This window comes from Protobothrops mucrosquamatus, unplaced genomic scaffold, assembly GCF_001527695.2.
Source record: "Protobothrops mucrosquamatus isolate PMUCROS unplaced genomic scaffold, P.Mucros_1.0 scaffold549, whole genome shotgun sequence".
NCBI classification, from domain to species: Eukaryota; Metazoa; Chordata; class Lepidosauria; order Squamata; family Viperidae; genus Protobothrops; species Protobothrops mucrosquamatus.
Genome location: NW_015386853.1, coordinates 844,168 through 866,634, shown reverse-complemented (window position 1 = coordinate 866,634; position 22,467 = coordinate 844,168). Strand labels below are relative to the sequence as shown.

Sequence of the window (22,467 nt, the reverse complement as noted above, 5' to 3'; positions counted from 1 at the left end):
GTAATTTATTTTCTATATCGCAAGTCATGCTTTACAATTATTCTTTTGTTCAATTGTCAATATTTATCTCTATATCTGAAAAATCAACTTGTTCCTTATAAAAATGGATTTACAAAAATAGTAACTTTAAGCAAAAAGATTTAAGATTACTACTGAATGCTTCATAATTGAAACACCAGAGTTTGCACTTGTTTAAAAGGTCTCTTTTGAAAAATAGCCCTGTAAGAAAATACGTATGATTTTTCATAAATTTTATTTTAAAATTATGGCAACACAGTGATACGAACAGAGCCTCATAAAAGCCCTATATCATTTATATACTAAAAGCCCATCCCTCCGCTTGTTCTTTGTTCAGTGGTAAAGTCATATTTACAGATAAAGCTCTGTCTGTTTACTTTTTTCCTTTGTTCTTATTTTATTCTGTAACCAAGGAAAAACAAAGTAGGGCAATTTACAAACAGAAAATTGCATAAGAGTAATATTCCTTCTATTATACTTATGATCCTGTTCACATCTATTCAAAGGTAATCTAAGGAAACAGAGGGATGATGATGATAAAGTACTACCATAAGAAAAAGTTTGATCTTAAACATGAAGATTAAGAGGTTTTTCACATAATACAATTTTACTACTTTTAACTCTATCAAAAGTATCTTACATTAATTAAGTTCACAATCTGTGTTTGCCATAATACAGTTTGTTACATTCACCGTCTATTTATGTAATTGACTCCAATTACAACTCAACTGATGTTGAATTATAAAATTAGATTTTATCCTAAGCTCATTTTGGAAATCTCTTAAGATACAAATACTGACCATTGCACTTTAACGACAATTTACCAATTGCTATAGTTTGCTACTATGGATAGCCCTTGACAGTTGAGCCCAAAATTTCTGTTGTTAAGTGAGACATTTGTTAAGTGAGTTTTGCCTCATTTTACAATCTTTCTTGCCTCAATTATTAAGTGAATCACTACAGTTGATAAGTTAGTGATCTGGTTAAGTGAATCTGGTTTCCCCATTGACTTTGCTTGACAGAAGGTTGCAAAAGGTGATCACGTGACCTTGGGACACAGCAACGGTCATAAATATGAACCAGGTGTCAAGCATCCGAATTTTGATCACACGATCATGGGATGCTGCAAAGCTCATAATTGTGAAAAATGGTCATTAAGTCACTTTTTTCAGTGCCATTATCACTTTGAACGGTCACTAAATGAACTGTTGTACTCCTGAAATAGAAATAGAATTATGATCTACTTTATGATCTATTTTAAACAGACTCTTTCCATCCTGTCCACACACATTTATGGGCTGAGGTGCAAGATGTACAATATCACAGTAACTGAATTAAAGTTAATATGAACACTAGTTTTGAACTGAAGTTACTTACAGCTATTTCTCTGCATGCAGACATAGAAATCCCAGTACCTTCTATTTGCTTCAGAGCATAATCTTTATCATCTTTCCTATGATACAGAAGGAAAAAATAGTATAAAACTGCATTATAAATTCAAAAGAATCCTTATAAGCACCATTTAAGGTGACACTCAGTTAAATGTTCCAAACTACTTAGAATCGTAATCAAGTAAATGTTTGAAAAAAGATAAATGCTAGGCAGGTTCAACCAAAATATAATTCATATAATACATATGTGGATTAGAGCATGACCTTTCTACAGCACATTTGTTTTATTTGCTGTGCACAAATATAAGTTAAATGTAACTGAATCTTTGAGAACGTTGAGAGTAAGTCAACATTTAAGTACAAATTCCATGAAATAAACAGCTTGAAAGTTATTTTTAAATAAGCTATCATCATCTAGAAATAAAAATATAAGATACAGAATCTAACAAGCTAGACAAAATGTATTTCTAAATATATGTCTTTATGTATCTTCAATCTACAATTTATCTTCCAAACACATCATAAATGGATATATCATCAGAATAGCTAAAATGTAAACTTAAATATTTAACATGAATGCATAAGACTATACAACCTATTTTCCCACTTCAAAATATAAGTGATCTATAACTGCCTTGATAAGAAGAGACTAGACATTCACCTGTCTGAGAATCTGTATAAGTTCTCCTGCTTGAGCAGGGAGCTGGACTAGAAGACCTCCAAGGTCCCTTCCAGCTCTATTCTATTCTAAAAACAAAATTATAGATGAAAAACTGATTTTGAAAACTAAAGTATAAAAATTACCGTAGCAAAGTAAATTTATTTTTCCCAATGTAGCACTCAACTTTTAAAAGTAAAACCGTTTAACTTGACATAATGTGACATGAAATGTGTTGCATTTCAGCACCAAGGGCAGGGGATGCAATCTAAAGGAAATTATCCATCCATTTTGGGAGATTTGTATGCCCAATCCCATTTCTTTCCTACATGTTCTCTACATACAGAATATATACATCAGTCTGAATCTAGAAATATTATACCTGACAATAGCACTGATACTTTCTAGCAACACTACAAGGATGAATTAAAGGTTTCCCCAGTTCAGCTGTGACTGACTCAAGGGGGCAATGTTCATTTCTGATTTTCAGCTGAGGGAGCCTACATTGTCTGAGAGAAGCTTCCATCATCATGTGGCAAGCATAAAATGCAGAATGCAGTAACCTTCCCACTGAAGTGGTACCTGTTTATCTACTTGCATTTGCATGCTTTCAAACTACTGGGTTGGCAGGAGCTGGGGCAAGTACCGTAATGGGAGCTCACCCCATCATGTGGCACTCAGGTCTCAAATCCAGCTGACAAGCCCAGTGTCTTAACTGCTGAGCCATTGCGCAATCCCAAAGATGAATAGAAGGCTATAAATAATTCTGGCAACTGACCGTGAGAAAAAAAAATCAAGCAGAAATGTTTAGACAAAATTAGGTAGCATGCAACAGTGCTTTGAGATCTCTCACTGATCTCCTGTAAGGGATCTCCTCTCTTTATTGCAGAAATCTAGGTCCTTCTCACAAATCTGCTAGAGGATTCAGAGATCTTCCATAGTGTATTTTGACATATATGGAAAAACAACAAGAATAATTTTCTTGCCCATTTTATTGACATAATCTTTCTTTTAGCAGAAGTTTGTATGTACAAGCATAAACTAAGTCTAAACTGTAGCAAAATGGGAGTACTCTAAGACTGGGAAACTGTTCTAGGTGACAGTGTACTTTAAAGTAGATTGTCTCTGAGTTATGACAATAATTGGGACCAATAATAATTGGGACTCTTTGCTAAGCGATGTGGTTGTTATTATTATTAACAATCACAATAATAATAATAATGATGATGATGATGATGTTGGAAGGGACCTTGGAGGTCATATAGTCCAACCTCCTGCTCAGGCAGGAAACCCTATATCATTTCAGACAAATGGCTGTCCAGTCTCTTCTTAAAAACTTCCAGTGTTGGAGCATTTACCGCTTCTGGAGGCAGATTGTTCCACTGGTTAATTGTTCTGTCAGGAAGTTTCTCCTTAATTCTAGGTTGCTTCTCGCCTTGATTAGTTTCCATCCGTTGCTTCTTGTCCTGCCTTTAGGCGCTTTGGAGAATAGCTTGACTCCCTCTTCTTTGTGGCAGCCCCTGAGATATTGGAACATTGCCATCATGTCCCCCCCTCGTCCTTCTCTTTATGTGACATGTGATCAACCAAGAGCAATCCTGGCAGTCTCCATTGCCAACATTAACCAAATCCAACCAGTCATTAGGCAATGGCCTACCTCAATCCAAATCATTCCTGATTTGGTCCCTCTCAGACCTGACCTTTGGTAAGATAAGGAACTGCCTTTCTTCAATTCCCCTCATCTGCCTATCTCTCCCCATCTCTGTTCTTTGGCCACCCTCCACAGAGGTACATCTTGGTGGCAGCATCACTGGGGCTGAAGTAGAATTCTGAGGCCTTCAGTAGTCTAGAGGTTAATGCAGGGGTAGTCAACCTTGGCTCTTTTATGACTCGTGGACTTCAATTCCCAGAATTCCTGAGCCAGCTTAGCTTAGGAATTCTGAGAGTTGAAGTCCACGAGTCATAAAAGAGCCAAGGTTGACTACCCTGGGTTAATGCAACAGGTCAGAAACAAGGAAAATATGAATTCTTGTTCTGCCCTAGGCATGAAAGCCAGCTGGTTGACTTTGGGCAAATCATTCTCTCTCAATCCAATTTACCTCATAGGGTTGTTGTGGAAAAATAGGAAGAGGAAGGAATATTAAGGTTGTTCATCACCATGAACTATTTATAAAATAATAAAGGTGGGATAAAAATATCATTTTAAAAAAATCTAAAAATCAGTCTCAGCCAGCTATCCCTATCCCTAGGCCTCTACTTCAGCCCCCGTGTCTAAGAATACTGCCTCAAATCCTGTGCCATGACCAGCCCTATAGCATAAAGCTCCAACCATCCCTGCCAACTCTGATTCCACATTTGCTGCACCAATCGACTTTTGCCATTTTGCCCCACAGCTGACAGGGCGTACTTGGGCTGGCCCAATATCAGGCAACTGCTAGTCATGGCAGATCTTCTTTCCAAAGCTACTCACATCATTCTCCATATATGTCATTCTTGTGATGCTTCGGAAAGCCTTCAGAAAGCTTCTCAAGCCTTACAAAGCATTGCAATATTGTCGCACCCACCATTCTACAATGTGCATGCCGTTCTCAGAGTGCAGTTAGTAATCTCGGTTGTATCATTTATTTATAAAGTTCACTAGAAAATAAATCTAAATCTGTCACTGGGATATGGAAATGGATGACTGGAAGCAAGCTATTAAGATTTCTAAACAAATTCCTTCTGATTTTTGGCTACCATGGATACATGCCCGTCCTTCTACAAGTACAATAATCATGTATTGATTGCAAGCAATAAGCAGGATTTTGAGTCCCATATATTTGTTATGATCAACCTGTAAAATCCTGCCCAAATGAATGAAGCATTAAGATTCATCAATGGGTTCCACAGTAATGTGCCACACCCAATGCAGCCTGCAAGGCAACCTTGAGTCTCCACTTGCAGAGTAAAGGACAAGATTTTATGTGCAATAAAATCTACTTTCCTTCTTATCTAAATTTAGCTATAATCTTAGGCTCCTGGAACTGGGTGAGAATCAGCTTTTGCATAACAATGCATCTCACATTCCCTCCACTTTGTTAAGTGCTCAGCAGAGAATGAGAGAGACATTTAGAACACATTCTGTGCAGTTAACAACCCTTGTCCATTGAGTGCTATTCTGCCTGTTGAGGTTCCCCCCCCCCCTTGGCCTGTTATCTTGGAAGTCTATTCCAAATTATTGGGAGCCAAAATCAAATCTCTTAACCACAATTTCCCTATTATGAACACAACTCTGATTCGATTATTGAGTCAGGCTCCCAGGTACTTGAGCCACCAGCAGATTTTTCAACATCGTCATTTTGTACCAACATCTTTCTTGAATTCTCAACTAATATAAATACTGGCAATTAAAAGAGGTAGGGGCAAAATAAGGAAGGTTCAAAATAAATATAGCATTCTTCTTACAAATCAAGAGGTGAAATAAGGTCTTGTGTAATCCAGCCAATTGGATGCTATAATAATCTTAAGTGTGACATCATGAGGGCATGAGGCAAGAGCTTAGTCATCTCAGTTGTGAGAAACAGATTCTGCAAAAATCTATTTACTTTCAGAAATCACTGAAACTCCCTTAGAATGCTATATTCCAAAGGGGGAATAGAACATACAGTGAGGGGAAAAATTATTTGATCCCCTGCTGATTTTCTACATTTGTCCACTGACAAGGAAATGATCAGTCTATAATTTTAATGGTAGGTTTATTTTAACAGTGAGAGACAGAATAACAACAACAAAAAATCCAGAAAAATGCATTTCAAAAAAATTATAAGTTGATTTACATTTTAATGAGTGAAATAAGCATTTGATTCCCTATCAATCACCAAGATTTCTGGCTCCCAGGTGTCTCTTACACAGGCAACAAGTTAAGATTAGGAGCACTCTCTTAAAGAGTGCTTAAATCTCATCTTGTTACCTGTATAAAAGACAACTGTCCACAGAAGCAATCAATCAATCGGATTCCAAACTCTCCACCTTGGCCAAGACCAAAAAGCTGTCAGGGACAAGATTGTAGTTCTACCTACATAAGGCTGAAATGGGCTACAAGACTATCACCAAGCAGCTTGGTGAGAAGGTGACAACAGTTTGTGCGATTATTTGCAAATGGTCTGGGGCTCCATGCAAGATCTCACCTTGTAGAGTTTCAATGATCATGAGAACGGTGAGGAATCAGCCCTAACTACATGGAAGGATCTTGTCAATGATCTCAAGGAAGCTGGGACCATAGGCACCAAAAAAACAATTGGTAACACACTACGCCATGAAGGACAGAAATCCTTCAGCGCCCGCAAGGTCACCCTGCTCAAGAAAGCACATGTACAGGCCTGTCTGAAGTTTGCCAATGAATATCTGAATGATTCAGAGGAGAACTGGATGAAAGTGTTGTGATCAGATGAGACCAAAATTGAGCTCTTTGGCATCAACTCAACTTGCCATGTTTGGAGAAGGAGGAATGCTACCTATGACCTCAAGAACATCATTCCCACCATCAAACATGGAGGTGGGAAACATTATGCTTTGGAGGTATTTTTCTGCTAAGGAGACAGGACAACTTCATCAAAGGGAAGATGGACAGGGCCATGTACCATCAAATCTTAGGTGAGATTTCAGCCAGGGCATTGAAAATGGGTCGTGGATGAGTATTCCAGCATGGCAATGAGCCAAAACACATGTTCAAGGCAACAAAGGAGTGGCTCCAGAAGAAGCACATTAAGGTTCTGGAGTGGCCTAGCCAGTCTCCACACCTTAATCCCATAGAAAATCTGTGGAGGGAGCTGCAGGTTTGAGCTGCCAAACGTCAGCCTCGAAACCTTAATGACTTGGAGAGGATCTGCAAAGAGGAGTGGGACAAAATCCCTCCTGAGATTGTGTGCAAACCTGGTGGCCAACTACAAGAAATGTCTGACCTCTGAGATTGCCAACAAGGGTTTTGTCACCAAGCACCAGGTCATGTTTTGCGAAGGGGTCAAATACTTATTTCACTCATTAAAATGCAAATCAATTTATAATTTTTTTGAAATGCGTTTTTCTGGATTTTTTTTGTTTTTATTCTATCTTTCACTGTTAAAAAAAACCCTACCATTAAAATTATAGACTAATAATTTCTTTGTCAGTGGGCAAACATACAAAATCAGCAGGGAATCAAATAATTTTTCCCCTCACTGTATTGGAGTCCTTGGGAATTCCTGGTGACTTTGTGTTTCTCTAATTTTAATTTGTATAAAATACAATTTAAAATTGTATAAGCTATCTAGAGAGGCACAGTGTAACAAGCAATGCAAAAATATTTTATGTAAATAAATTCAATGTATGTGATAAAAAAACAAAATGAACACAACAGGTGCAAGTTATGGTGCATATATGAAATAGCAGCTACTATAATTGATCAAATTTGGAGCAAATTTCCTTTAAAAAAGCGGCTAGACTGCAGAAAATGATTGCACTGGCTACCAGTCTGCTTCTGGGTGTAGTTCATCACAGCCTGAATGAAATTAAAATGGTCCTCTGTGTAGTGGGGAAAATAAATACAATGAACAAAATGGAGGTTGTATCCTTTTCTTGTCTTTTAGATATGACCAAAATCAAATCTAGTCCATTTCTTTATCTAATTGTATCAGACCCAAATTGACTCTTCTTGCCCTCAGAGATATCTGCCCTGCAATCACATTTAAGCCAAAGCATAGAAGCTTCGTCTCCAGTTCACAATATAGTCTAAGGCAGTGTTTCTCAACCTTGGCAACTTTACGATGTGTGGACTTCAACTCCCAGAATTCTCCAGCTAGCAACGGTGGACTTCAACTCCCAGAATTCTCCAGCTAGCGTTGCTAGCTGGAGAATTCTGGGAGTTGAAGTCCACCCATCGTAAAGTTGCCAAGGTTGAGAACCACTGGTCTAAGGGCAGGCTTTGCAAGAAAAATGCAATCTTGATAAACCCTAACTCTTCAGTCCTCCATTAGGTGATGACCTCAATATTCTGTCTCCTTGGACTTCCTTACAAGGACATGGATAGCTTCCCCAAACTGGCCAGCAAACCATATTCCTGGGATTTTCCACTTTGTAGCCCTCAACATCTATAAAAATCTTTCTTTTTCCATTATTCAGGATCCCTCATTGTTATTATATATAATTAGATGCCCAACAAAACGTGGTTATTCTCAGTGTTGTTCTCCTTTTTCAGACCAAATCCATGACATAAACACAAAGAGATAGCCCTGCATAGAAATTAGTTCTTCACTCCCTAACAAAAAGAACATTCCTCTCTAACAGACTGGCCTTGTTATTAGACCTCTGAAGAAAGGAATCTCAACAAGGGTGAGACTATCCTGATTCCATAATATTGACCAAAGAATTAAAATCTGCACAAAATTTACTTTGCTGTCTTCTCTCAGCAAAACTATTTTTAAGAACATTGTAACTAGGAGCTAATATCTATATCAGTTATTCTTTTCTCCCTTTATAATACCTTTCACTTATATATCATAAATTTTAGATTTTAAGTCTAAAATCAAATATTATTAATCTTCTAGTACTTTGGGACATTCGCTTATTTGGCTACAGAGGAAATTTAATCTGGATGTAGGATTTAATATAGTCTACAAATCTTAATTATATTTTCAAAATTTGTTCATTTTTGTCTACATTCTTTTTCTTTTCTTTTTCCCCCCAAAAATCACATTTTGTTAGTATAGTGGTGCCTTGGTATTCATTATTAATTGGTTCCAGGGGTATGATGAGGACCAAAAATGATGAGTGCCAAACAATTTTTTCCCATAAAGAATAATGTAGGCAGCTGACATCAATAACTTCTAGCTTGTGCGTTGAATACCAAACAAATGACAGGTACTGGAACAAAATTTTCACGTCAAAATGTGTTGAGTTGCGAATTTGATGAGTTTCAAAGCAGTTGAGTACCAATTGTATGTGATATGCTCATTTTTTCCTCCTATTTATTGCAGCAACTTTCAACTTTGGATTTCATTCCCTTTTTACAAAAGCTTTATATTGTTATTAAGTCTGAGAAATATATGAACATGTATTATTCTTTAAAGCAGGGGTCTTCAAACTTGGCCCTTTTATGACTTGTGGACTTCAACTCCCAGAATTCCTTAGCCAGGGACGCTGGCTGAGGAATTCTGGGAGTTGAAGTCCACAAGTCATAAAAGGGCCAAGTTTGAAGACCCCTACTTTAAATAAATAATCCAGGACACAGCACTTGTATGTAAGTGCTAGTACAATAAGAAAAGTCTGAAGAAAAGTAAAGCATGGGGGAGGGGAGAATTGAATTCAGCTACAGTGAGATAATCCTACATTAAAAACAACAACAAAAAGAAATAACATACTTCCAAGGAACTGAAGCTAATATAAAGGAAAATGGAAAACATCTATATTACTTTCCTTGTAATTACTTTATTAGCATCCATGTAGACCACGGATGATCAATTCAGAAGAATTTTATATTATATTTAACTATTATCCTATTGAACAAAAGTCTTGAAAGCTTGTGCTTCATACACTATGTAGTGACAGTTTATTAGATAAAGTCTAACTTATTATTCATTCAATTTATATATCCAGCTAACCATAAGGAGTCTGGGCAGCTAAGTATAGTTTAAAATACAATAATCTATATAAATAAAAATGTAAATGTTCGTTTGTTCAAAATCTTAAATCTCTGAAAGTTCTTCACCGATTGCTTTGAAATTTTGACACAACGTTGCATTCGAATACGCGCGTGTTTTTATATACCTACTATTATATAGATGTCACACCTGTGACAGGTAAAAACATGCTTTCTTTGAAAAACAGCGCCATCTGTTGGACGTAAAATTAAACATATTACAAACGTGCGCTTTCTCTTTTCTTTCTTTTCCATTTAACCAGACTGAGCCACAGCAACGCGTGGCCGGGTACAGCTAGTATAACATAAAGTAGAACTGAGAGATGTTTAAAAAAACCTACCAGAAACCGAACAAATTCATGGATTCTAATTGCTGAGTGAACATTCTGTATTAAACCACATACAAAAAACCAATTGTTTGGCTTGGTTTGCACATTATATAAAACCACTGGAATTGATTTTTTGTAACTCTTCTTCTGAACTCATGCATTGGAGTGTTGGCTGGCCCTTCGGAGCAGTCAGATAATAATTATAAAGGAAGTAGCCAAAACTGCTTCTTACAAAATTCACTGACGGAAAGCTTTACTGGAGGCAAGTGGACACAATTATCAAATTCAGTCATTCATTATATTTACAATAATTCTTTTCTACTGTGGTAGGAGATTTAAATTACTAAAAGTTTCGCTCATAAATCATGCATCACTCAGACCTTATGAAATGATCTTTAGAGCCAAAATTGGCCCTCAATTGGCAGTTTTGTCAATAGTATGTTTTAAAATATATATACATTCACATATTCTCAATCTTAAGAACAAAAATAATTTGTCCTGTCTGGCATCAAGCTGCACAGCACTTCCTAAATTTTGTTCATTGTTATCTTACTTATTTTCAATCTCAATTCAACCAAATATGTTCCCAAGCATTTTGTGTGCGTGCCTTTCAAGTCATTGTTGACTCCTGGTGACTGCTTGGACCAGACCCTGCAGTTTTCTTGGCAAGATTTCAGAAGTGGTTTGCTTCTGCTGTCTTCCTATGGCTGAAAGAGAATGATCTGCTCATGATCACCCAGCTGGCTTTGTGCTTAAGGCAGAAGTAGAACTCGTGGTCTCCTGGTTTCTACTCAGTGTAAAATTTAGCCAAATGGGTTTGCAAGCATATTGAATAATTTGTAAAGATCATTGTAGTTTTTATGTTTATTCCTGCTACCTTTACATGCAAGAATAAAGAGATTTTTTTTTAATCACCAGGCAATCATTCAGCCTTTACACATGTTAAACAAGTTACATAGTCACATCCTAACCTAGCTTTAGCTATATTTTAATAATAGCCAGTGTACAACTTATACTTGTGGCCTAACCATTTTTTAACACTCACTGTATTTGTGACTTTTTGTCACCAGTTTTTTCTTGAATACTAACATTTATAGCATTCTTTCAATTTAATGTTTGATATATCACAATCATTTCCATTTAGATCTCTAAAATAATGATTTAATATTTCCTCATGTTAATATCATTGTAAATTATAAACATCTTATTTTGAATTTAATTCATTCAAATGGTGGATTCTTGTTTAACTTTCTTCACTCATTGTCAAAACAATTTATGTCCATCAACAGTTCTCAGTATTTTATTTTCCTCTTTTAATATTAATAATTTCTTGTTCTCTTTGACTATATTATACTTTCCCCTATATTATACATTATTCTCTAATCATTGTTTTTGCAGCAATTTTTCTATTGCCCACACTTTTTCATCCAAAACTACTTTCAATTTTCCATTCTACCAAGCATCCTTTTACATATATTCCATTAGTATTACTTCACTTTTTTCTGGCAGTCAATAAAATAATTCTTTCTTTATCCCAAGCAATTTTCACATCCTCTATTATGGTCAAATACCAATCATCCCATTGGGAGATTACTTTATCCTCTGCTATTCTTTCAGACAGAACTCATACTTATTTCTTGTCTCAACTGTTCTTTTTTTTACGTGAAACATCCCCTCCCACTTCTTTCATGTTCATTTCACTCAAGAACAATTCTTGGCACTACCAAAAATGCTTGATCCCACATTCAGAACCTTTCATCCCTCTTATAATCTTCATTTATTCTCTAAGCCTTCTACCATAAATAATCATGTATTTGCAATATTTGTAGGCTAGTCTACATCAGATGCTGCCAGAACTTGCAATAAAATAAAAACATGCATACAAAAATAGACAAGGAAATTCATAAAACTAAAATCCATCATAATCAATTATGCTTTTGAAATATTCATTTTATACTCACAAGATACATACGATAGATAGATAGATAGATAGATAGATAGATAGATAGATAGATAGACAGACAGACAGACAGATATGCTTTCCCTGCTAAAAGGGAAGGAAATTATATTAATTCCCCCCTCTCTCTGTATTAAAAAGTCTCAATTTTCACTTGTTCCTGGATCTCTAAATGGCCCAATAGTTTTTCTGCATTGTCTCATCTCATTTCCATATATCCATTCATGTTGCTTAATGAATATTTTATTCCACCAAATTGTTCATTCAAATGTTGAAAGTTAACATTTGAGTCTTAAATTATCATTTGCTAGACTCTAACAACCTATTGATTCTTATTTTTGTACATACTCATAAAACTTAAATATTTAAAAAAACATAATTCTTTTATTCCTAATTAAATCTATGATTTCAATTTTCTGGATGTCTTTGTCAACCACAATCCACAAGATAACTTTTTTAGATCAACTATATCCTTCCTGTTTAGTGACATGACATACCTAATTTATTTCAGTATATTCATTAATTCAGGCTTTTTATCATTTATTCCTATTATATTCCAAGTCACAATCTTTCATATGACATGTCTATCACTAGCTAAGCCTACAGATATTGACTTCTGCAACCAAACAGGTTTTGGTCAATTGAGGCTTTCATATAGCACTTTTAAAAAACACTGAAAAGGTATAGATCAGATTACTACTCTTGGCCACAATTGCACCAAACTTAATTTTCCCTGCTAAAAGTAAGAATAGTACAGGTTAGTTTGGGGACTTTTTAACCACAAATATAACCAAAGCTGATATTTACCGTATTTTCTGCAAACTCATGCTATTCTATAAAAGCTAGGATCCTTAAAGACTATCTTGTAAGCTAACATCCTGTTGTTCCCATTTTAGAACTATAAGTGTATATATTGTATTAAGAAAATTTATAGGTTATTGCTTTTCAAAAAGTATGTCACTTGGTAAAATAATATTTAACTACTGCTTGAAACATGTTAAAGTTGAATAACAATTCACATTAAAAAAAAACCCCACATCTTTTTTATGGTAGCTGAAGCGACATATGTAGCCAGCATGAAATTTTACAGCAACACAATATTGTATCTTAAATTAAAATACAAAAATTAAATACACCTTACCCAGAACTGACATAATAGTTTTCAAAATGTTAGCCACTATATTCAGCAGGGAGCTTTTTAAAAAAACATTATGCTGACTGTTTACTGAAGATCTGTATTAATTAGGATGTTATGTATAGTATAAGATGAAGAGTGCAGGAAACAAAACAAATAACACCATAATCGTTTGACACCAGCTATGAACACATGAATGTGTCGCTAGTAGGATAAGAGACAAGAGACATTGTTAACATAAAAGCCAGGGACACGACCATAAGAAGGTAAGTATGAAGACAGGCCATGTTCTGGAAGTTATTTGCTATCTCATTTTAGTGATATATTCTTGTCCCACTATCCAATGGTTTATTTATACTTGCAAACAGAAAAGCAATTATAAAGCATGATAGTGGTGGAGCAAAGGGAAAAGACTTAATCAGTTGATGATAATTATGTCAGTAATTAAATCCAACCCTAAATAATATTGGATTACAACCAAGAAAATGGGAAGAGGTTTGCAAAAAGCTAGTTGGGGAGGGTAGTAAAATATTTAGAAGAGTAATTATAGGCAAGAAATATATATATTAAAAAAAACCAGAGATGTAACAGGCTTAATAGAGACAGGCTTGTTTCCATATGGGGAAAGGCATAACATAGTCACCAAGCATGTGTTTTGCCTGCACAAACATCCAGCATGTGTAAAGAATCAGGTAGGAGATCAGTGTTTCTCAACCTTGACAATTTTAAGGCATGTGGACTTCAACTCCCAGAATTCCACAGCCAGCAATGCTGGCTGTGGAATTCTGGGAGTTGATGTCCACATGCCTTAAAATTGTCAAGGTTGAGAAACACTGCAGTAGATGATGAAAAAGACCTGGCTTTGCCTGAGAGTGTGAAGAATTGCGACTAGACTCATAAACAATGCAGGACTAGATGCATAAAGCAATGCAATCCAGGATAAAAATCCTCTCTCTGCTTCGCTAAGTGCAAAGAAGGGCCTTTATCCCAATGTGCTACACCCACCCCATTTGTGCCCCCCATCCTATTCGGAGATGACGAAGCTGCAATCGAATATATATGTCTATGGAATGAGAAGGACTAAGGCAGGGGTAGGCAACCTTGGCTCTTTTATGACTCGTGGACTTCAACTCCCAGAATTCCTGAGCCAGCCAAGCTGGCTCAGGAATTCTGGGAGTTGAAGTCCACGAGTCATAAAAGAGCCAAGGTTGCCTAGCCCTGGACTAAGGGTTAACTGCTGCCCAAGCTTCAGTGGACTACCATACCCTTTTTTTCATACCTCGATGGCAAGGCGTTATACAAAAGCAGGCTCAGGGAAGAGGTCTGAGGGCAGACCCTGATCAGAACTCCACAGGTAAGCACCTCCTCTCCCCAAAAAAGGGCAGAGCAGTGGAGAAAGTTACGGTGTAGCCGTCCACGCCCAGGAACATACCTCCGGAGAGGACCGTGGCGAAGCAGACTGCGTGGCAGACCGAAAAGTCCTCAAGGGGGGCTCCAGGGCAGAGAGAAAACAGGCAGCCCCGACCCCAAAGGGAGAAAGAGAAAGGCGAGGAGGAGGAGGAAAGGGAGAGAGGCACTGCGGCAACCTTTTTCCAACTTGGCGACCTCCAGCCGGGTCGGATTACAGCCTAAGCAGCCTGCCCAGCGGAGAGCGATGGGACTTGTAGTCCGACACATCTGGAGGCCAGCAGATCGAGGAAAGGCGGCGTCCGAAAGTCACGGGGAGGGGAGGGGAGGGGGGGGAGAGGGCGGCGGCCCCAACCTTCGCAAGGCGTCCCGGCTCACTCACCCGTCCTTCCGCTTGGCCTTGTAGACGTGCCCGTAGGTCCCCCTCCCCACCTTGCAGCCCTCGTACTCGAAGAGGTCTTCCACGCGTTCTCGCTCCCCGGTCAGCTTCACCTTGAAGTCATAGTCCATCTTCATTCAGCGCCCGGGCTGGCCGCCTCCTCAGACGGCACCCCACCCTGCGAAGCCCCCGCCCGCCACCGCCGCCGCCGCAGGCACCAGGCAGGAGGAGGAGGAGGAGGAGGAGGAGGCCCCGCCGCCGCCGCCGCCGAGACGCGGACCATCCAGGTACAGTGGGGAGAAGAGGGGAAAAGCGGCTGCGAGAGCGGGGCAAGGCAAGGCGGAGCCCTCTCTTCTTCCGCGCCTCCTCCTCTTCCTCCTCGCCTTCCTCTCCGCCTCCCCGCAGCCGGCTCGAGAGCCACACAGGCAAAGCTGCTCTACGCCAGCCGGTATCTCGTTACTCGATATACGGCAAGCGCGCCTGACCGCGCTGCTGCAAAAGAAGAGCGTCGCAAAGCGTCGCCTCTCTTTTTTTTCTCCTCCTGAGTCTCCCCTCGTCCTCGAGAGTGCACCACGTGGAATCCAACCGGCTCCGAAGCGGCCCCTCCTCCCCTGGCAGTTTCCCTCCCCGACATGCACCGCGCCATAGCTGCCAGCTAAAGACTTTGGCAGCGTCGCTACGGGAAATCAACACGGGCCGCATTAGGAAACGTGTATTCTAAGCGCCTTGGGAGCCGTCGTTACACATTAACCGGATATGAGTTTGATGTATGCTGGGAGTTGGAGTTTATCGGCTGTGATCGGAAAAATTGAGAAGAGGAAAGCCAGGTGCATGCTGGGAGCTGTAGTTTGGAGAGGAGGAGGAGGAGGGGGGTGTCCTCTGGTTTCCATGGAAAGCTATTTCTGGAAACTGGTTTTGGGATCTGAAGTGTCATGGGCTCGCGGTAAAGACTACCTCTTTAAGATAACTGATATGTAAAGCTGGCATGTGACATAACCCAAACAAAAATTAATTCCAGTTTTATTTTGGGGGCAGGGGTAATAAAGTGCTGATAACTTAAAAGATGCACTAGTTGAAGACTTGACAACATTTCTCCCTCTCTTCTTAACTCCTTTTATAAGCAAAGTACAGGTGATGCATCCTGTTTACAATGGCAATGTAATTTGGACTGGGAATTCTATTGCTAAGTGAAAGCACATCACATGAATGCACTGACTTACAACAGTAGTTCTAGTTGTGGTTTTAAGCAACTTTCACACAGCCATTAAGCATGATGTCACATTACTGTGACTCTTGAGTTCCTCCTGTTGACTTCTCCATTGATTTTGCTTGTTGGAACCCAGCAAGGAAGATTGCAAATGGCGATCACATGACTGCAGGATACTGTGACCATTGTAATTGCTAGCTGGTTGCCAAGTGTCCGAATCATGATCATATGACCACAGGGATACTGCAACAATTGCAACTTCAAGAATCACTCATAAGACTCCTCATTTGAGAACTATCTGTATCTCCTGTGTGAGCTTCTGAAAAACACTACCTAAGCAGAGAGGTTTCTTCCATCACTTTTAATGGACATTTTTAATGGTGCAATCACAGTACTAGTTTGTCTCAAAACTTATGCCATAAATTGTATACTAGAGAGCTCTATCACTGTAGACTGTCTACAGTGATGTGCTAATTTTTTTACAGGGTCGTGCCACAGGCTGTCAACTACAAAAGTTATGTCTTAGCACTGGAGAAGAGCTTTTGGTGCAGACATGAGCAAGCAGTAATGTTAATTACAATTCAGAAAAAAACACTGCAGGGTGTTTTCTTTTTCCTCTCCTCTAGTTGTCTGGTCAGTTAGATAAACATTTCATGGCCACTGTTTTTGAAACTGAGGTAATTTTTTTTAAAAAAATAAATCATTGTGACTGAGAATTGAAAATCCTAAAACTAATCATGTGAATTACTGATTCACTAAATTGCAAACTTAATCATCTTTTGATGATTCAGTTAAATAATACCCTGACTTTAAACAGGCCATGCATATAAAGTAATTATTGATAAATAGGCAAAATTATCTATGACAAAAGTAAATTGCAGTGCCAAGCAAATGATTTCATGGAACTGTTACAAGTTTATTTTTGGAAACAAGCTTATTATGTCAAACCAAACTGTTCTATTTTATTTTTTTTAGTATTTTCATGTTTAAACAACATTTTTGGATTAATATCAATAATATCTATTTCTATTAAATTTCTGTAACACAGCCTTTCCCAAATTGGTCTTTCTCAGTTGCAGTTGGACTACAGCTTCCAGAATTCCCAGATTGGAAATTGGAAATTTTTTTTTGTAGAGTATCTATGATTTTTGAAATTTGTTTTATTATTTATTGGATTTCTATCCTCCCTTTCATTGAGGAGTTTGAGGCAACATAGACTATCCTCTCTCCAAAATAAACCTATATAGTAGATTGCTTCAAACAAGGGCAGTGTTATAAAGAGAATGAAATATCTTATTTATTTTTTAAATATAAAAATTATAAATAAGACCACACCTAGAATATTGCATGCAGTTTTGGTCACCATATTATTAAAAAGATGTTGAGATTCTGCAAAGAGTGCAGAAAAGAGCAACGAAGATAATTAGGTGGCTAGAGGCGAAAACATGAGGAACGGATATTGGATTGGATATCTCTAACCTAGTGAAAAGAAGCACTAGGGGCAACATGATAGCAGTGTTCCAATATTTGAGGGGCTGCCACAAAGAAGGGATCAACCTATTTTTGAAAACACCAGAAGGCAAGATAAGAAACAATGGATGGAAACTAATTAAAGAGAGAAGCAATCTAGAACTAAGGAGAAATTTCCTAACAGTGAGAACAATTAACAGCTTGCCTCCAAAAGATATGGGTGCTCCATCACTGGAGGCTTTTAAGAAGAGACTGGACAGCCATCTGTTTGGAATGGTAGGGTCTCCTGCTTGAGCAGGGGGTTGGACTAGAAGCCCTCCAAGGTCCCTTCCAACTCTGTTATTCTGTTAAGTATCTCTTATGTAATTAAATTGTTGCAATTTCTACAAAATAAAATATTAGTAGAGACCAAAGTATTTTATTGTATTCATTTTCCCAACATATTTAGTGATTTCTGTAATGTTCTTTCAGTTGAAACTCACTGTTATGATCACATTGTATGTTTAACCCAGTCAGTTATTACCTAATCTTTACAGTTTTGATCTAGAATAAATATACTAACTGGATAAATGACAATCATTTTGGAGAATGTGGTTCCCCTGCTTCCTTCTGTTCTGTTTTTACTTAAATTTCTTGTACCAGAAAGTACTGTCAAAGCTTTAGTATGTACACAGCCCCTTCCTCACAGCCAGGCAGGTAGCAGCAGGCATGGCTTGAATACTGCAGCTTAATGAAGTCCTTCAAAAACATGGTCTGTCATTGTGAGGGACAATTTTGTTTAGCAATGTTATGCCTAAATCTCATTTCCAGACAACTGACTGGGTAGTACAAGACCATTAATCTAGAACTGGATTATTATGAGTAGTAGTGACTTGTCTACAGAAAAGTACTAACAATTGATTTAGGATGCTTCAGTTTAAAATAATCTGAAGGATTATGAATTTGCACAACATGCTGTTTCTTGAAATGATCTAGTTATGTATGAGGCATGAATGCAGCATGGCTATTGGTTATTATGACTGCAAGCAATTAATATTTTGGCAGGAGAGGAGTATGTGAATCTTCAAAATTAGTTGGGTATTGATTAAGGCTAAGTTAGTTTTGGGATCTGAGAAAGCGTTACCATTGAGCATGAGGAAACAATATATCTAATTGTAGATATTGTAATACTATTCCCCATTTTAGGGTCACTGCTTGGTTTCTGGTGTTGGGGTGTCTCTCTGGGACAATACAAGTACTTTATGGTTCATGTGAGTTAAAACAGCGCATTATTTGATTTAGTATGAATTGTAAACAGATGCCTGGTTATTACATTTAATACAACCCAAAATTCGGTTAATTCAAGACTAGTGTGTATGCAATTGAGGCAAATGCCTGCACAGTTTCATTTGAGGTTTCAGATACTGCTAATCTTTATGTGCAAAATGGAGAAAAGGAAGATTTCGTCAGAGGAAAGCAATACAATTTCAAAAAAGAATAGGCATATTATTATATAAGAACAAAAATCTGATGCAATTCAATGACATAAACATGATCATAGCATAAAACAATAACTGTTGAACTGTATGAATCTATGATAGATTGGTAAATTTAAATTATATTTTTTATGCTTTACTGTAATATTTAAGTATACACAAAAAATATTTTAAAAATTGACATTGTTTATTTCCATCAAGCTGGAACCAATTGCAGTATTTTCCATAGAAAATATTCCAATTTTCCACTTCAAATAGGGCAAATTCAAATAATATGACCATTTTATGGAATTCATTAACTGCACTAATTGAGACCTGCCTGTCTTTTCAGACTGTCTTTATATAACATACTAAATAAAAAAATAGCTAACTACACTATTGCATTTTGTGTTATGTGAATCATAATTGATTAATTTCTGGTTAGGGTAGCATGCAAATTCAGATAATTGGGTTGAGATAATTCCAGATGAATTAACCATTTTATGAGCATAACAAGGGTTTATCTACCGATCAGGTACAAGAACACAGCAAGAGTTTATATGCAGATCAGATACAAAGAAATATCAGTTACCCTCATGGAAACTCTGCAAAACAAATTAGTATGATCTCGGGTACTTTCACGAATAGTCCATTGATCCAATCTTGCTATAGAATGATGAATGATATAATTTTAAATTTGCTACCCATATAAGTAGCTTGCCATTGTTTTCGTCTACTACTTTTTTCCGTTTCCCAGGATGGCCTCCTATCCGAGGATTAATCAAATCTGATCCCACTTAGCTTTCTTGCAATCAGTCAAGGCCTTCTAAATACTACGTAAAATATTATATCACAAAATAAACCAAAAAAATCTGCTCTCTCTCTCTCTCTCTCTCTGTCACCCGTGCAATACTTAACAAGGCGCCGGCCCATCCTAAGACTGTCACAGCGACTCGGTTTCCGGTGTACTTTTACGAGCGAGCTGGCAGGAAAAAGGACTCGCCGGTTCGAAAAGCCCGTCACTCCTTCCGTTTTCGCGAGCAACTTCAGTGGACGGAGGAGTGTTCGCGCGTGCGCATTTCCCCTGGAACCATGAGCTCAGGCGTCAGGACCCGACGGGATTGCATTGGTGCCGCACCTCACCGAATGGTAGTTGGTCTTGTCAGTTTCTTGGAAGCCGCTGCTCAGAGGAGATTAACGTGGACTATAATGGGTTTGTAAGAAACTCAGCCTTCGGCAGGCACGGGGAAAGCAAAAAATAAGTAATTGCCGTTTAGCCTTTCCTGGTGAAGCTGTGGTCTCCGGGCAATTGCCTGCTACAGAAACTTACCTTTAGACTACCGGCCTAAAGTAGTTAAATGGATGCTAATTAGCCCTATTTCATCCTTCAGTGGATGGCTGGTTGGTCGTGGTGTTAATCATTCTCCTCCTGCTTCTTCTCTAAGTCTCCAGGTGAGGAGGGAAGAGATCAGCGCCACCAGCCAAGACGGAGAGGAATCCAGACTGGTAAAGAAAAGAAGAGGAAAACCTAAATTGGTATGCTGTATACTGTAGATGTCTTGGGAAAGGATCAGTCTGCAAAAGCTGACTACAAAAGTTGCTAGACTGTAAGCTCCTTTGTTGTAATAGATTAAAAATCTGTTCCTGGGGAATGTGTCTTTTATAGTCGGAGGAAGAAAAGAGTCACATAATCCTGAAGCTGCTAGGACCCTTGTACAAGGTATTTAATAGTCCTTTTCCAGTTACCAACGCCTATTTATTTGCTGTTTCCTGAAACTAGTCCTTGGCAAAGGAATAAGGCTTTTCATTTCAACTTGCTCTTAACCCTGTTCACTGAGGGCAGGAAAATACTAGTAGAATGTCAAGTTTAAGGAGTTTTGTGGATTACTTGCATATTGTTTTTGCTGGGATAATGTCCCAGCCTTTCTTATTCCTCGATCTAGTCACATAAGAGATAGGGTTGTCAAGATTTAATATTGTTAAATGAATATCCATAAAAAGGAGCATCAAAAGGATGTTTAAGGCTGCAGTCTGATATGAGTGATACTGCTTTATGCCATGGCAGGTTCTTATTTCTAAAACTGTAGGACTTGTACAGATATGATATATCTGCTGTCATTGCATTTTTAAAGAAAAGTAGTCATGATAGCATGTTATAAAAGGTGAATCTATAAACATAAAAGAGGAGAGTCTGATTATCCTCTTGATCAATATTTTTTTGCCTGTTATCACAAAATATTCAGCACATGTTTTTATTTTGTCATGAATAGGATTTATATATAATCCAAATTCAATTCCTTGTTCAAAGAACTCTGGAAAACTGAAAATGCCCTGTATACTTCAGAAGATTATCAATATTACACAGTGTTAAGATCTTCATCATTTTCTCTCCTTAGGAAAACAGAGTAAAAAAAAGGTAATATTTATTTGAGAACTGCTTTAACAGTTAATTCTTCATTCATTTGAACTTTTATTGGCTTTTAAATACCTGAATGCATTTATTTTTTTAAATAAAGTATTTCAATTCTGTAAATGAATAAATCTTACCCACATTTAATAAGTTCTTTACTCTCTTCTTAATTATTGAAATTAATTGTCTAATATTTCTATGTAGTATAATTTTGGTATTTGGCAGTCGGTAATGGCCATATTACCTAGTAGCTAAGCAAAGATTTTCACAATTCTTTAAATGCAAAATGCATTTATGAAACCAATTTTAACAGGGCTCTGCAGGATATGTAACTGTTGAAGGAATAAGTGATGACCAACTTGCATTTGAAATTAAACATGCTCCTCTGCATTCATAATAGACTTGACATACTGTGGTATAGTTATTAATAGAGGGTCTGCTGAAAAATCCCTTGTGATATTTGCAGACAAAGAGTGACATGGCAGATTTTATCTGTAATAACCTCAAACTTATGGAATAGTCTCCCTGGAAGTATCTGTAACCCCATTTACTGCAGTTCTGCAAACAGGTTAACATTAGCATCTCAGTGTAGTTCCTAACCCAGCTGATTAACTATGGGAGCCTACCATCTGGAGTTTTATTTTTGTTTTATATGTATATATTTTGCTTTTGATGCTATTCCGGTTAGCTATTACTAACTTTTCCTTTTTGACTGATGTTGAAGATGCCCCCCAAACAGATAGATTAAGAAAAATGTAATGGTATGTAGTATTGATACTGTAGCATAATAGCATTTTGAACTGTGGATTGTTATCAGTTGTAACCTGCCCCCCCCCCCAAAGAAAAACACCCTTTGGTCTCTAGCAGTCTAATATCAAATAAAAATCTGAAGTTCAGTTCTACATATGTTTAATGTGAAATAATTTATATTATGTACCTTGGAACTTACTCCACAATTCATGCTATGCCACAAAGAAATTAAGTGTACAGTTCGTTGTATG

General features: G+C 37.6%; 1 protein-coding gene across 1 annotated transcript in view; it reads right to left on the bottom strand.

Moving 5' to 3' along the window:
- The window catches only part of CDK8 (cyclin dependent kinase 8), a 42,584-nt gene extending 27,528 nt beyond the window's left edge, over nucleotides 1–15,056 (bottom strand). The window contains exons 1-2 of the mRNA XM_015817032.1: nucleotides 14,929–15,056; nucleotides 1,396–1,471 (exon numbers count right to left, since the gene is read on the bottom strand). Coding sequence (XP_015672518.1) covers nucleotides 1,396–1,471; nucleotides 14,929–15,056 — 204 coding nt within the window. The remainder of the gene's footprint in view (nucleotides 1–1,395; nucleotides 1,472–14,928) is intronic.
- Nucleotides 15,057–22,467: the final 7,411 nt, after the last annotated feature.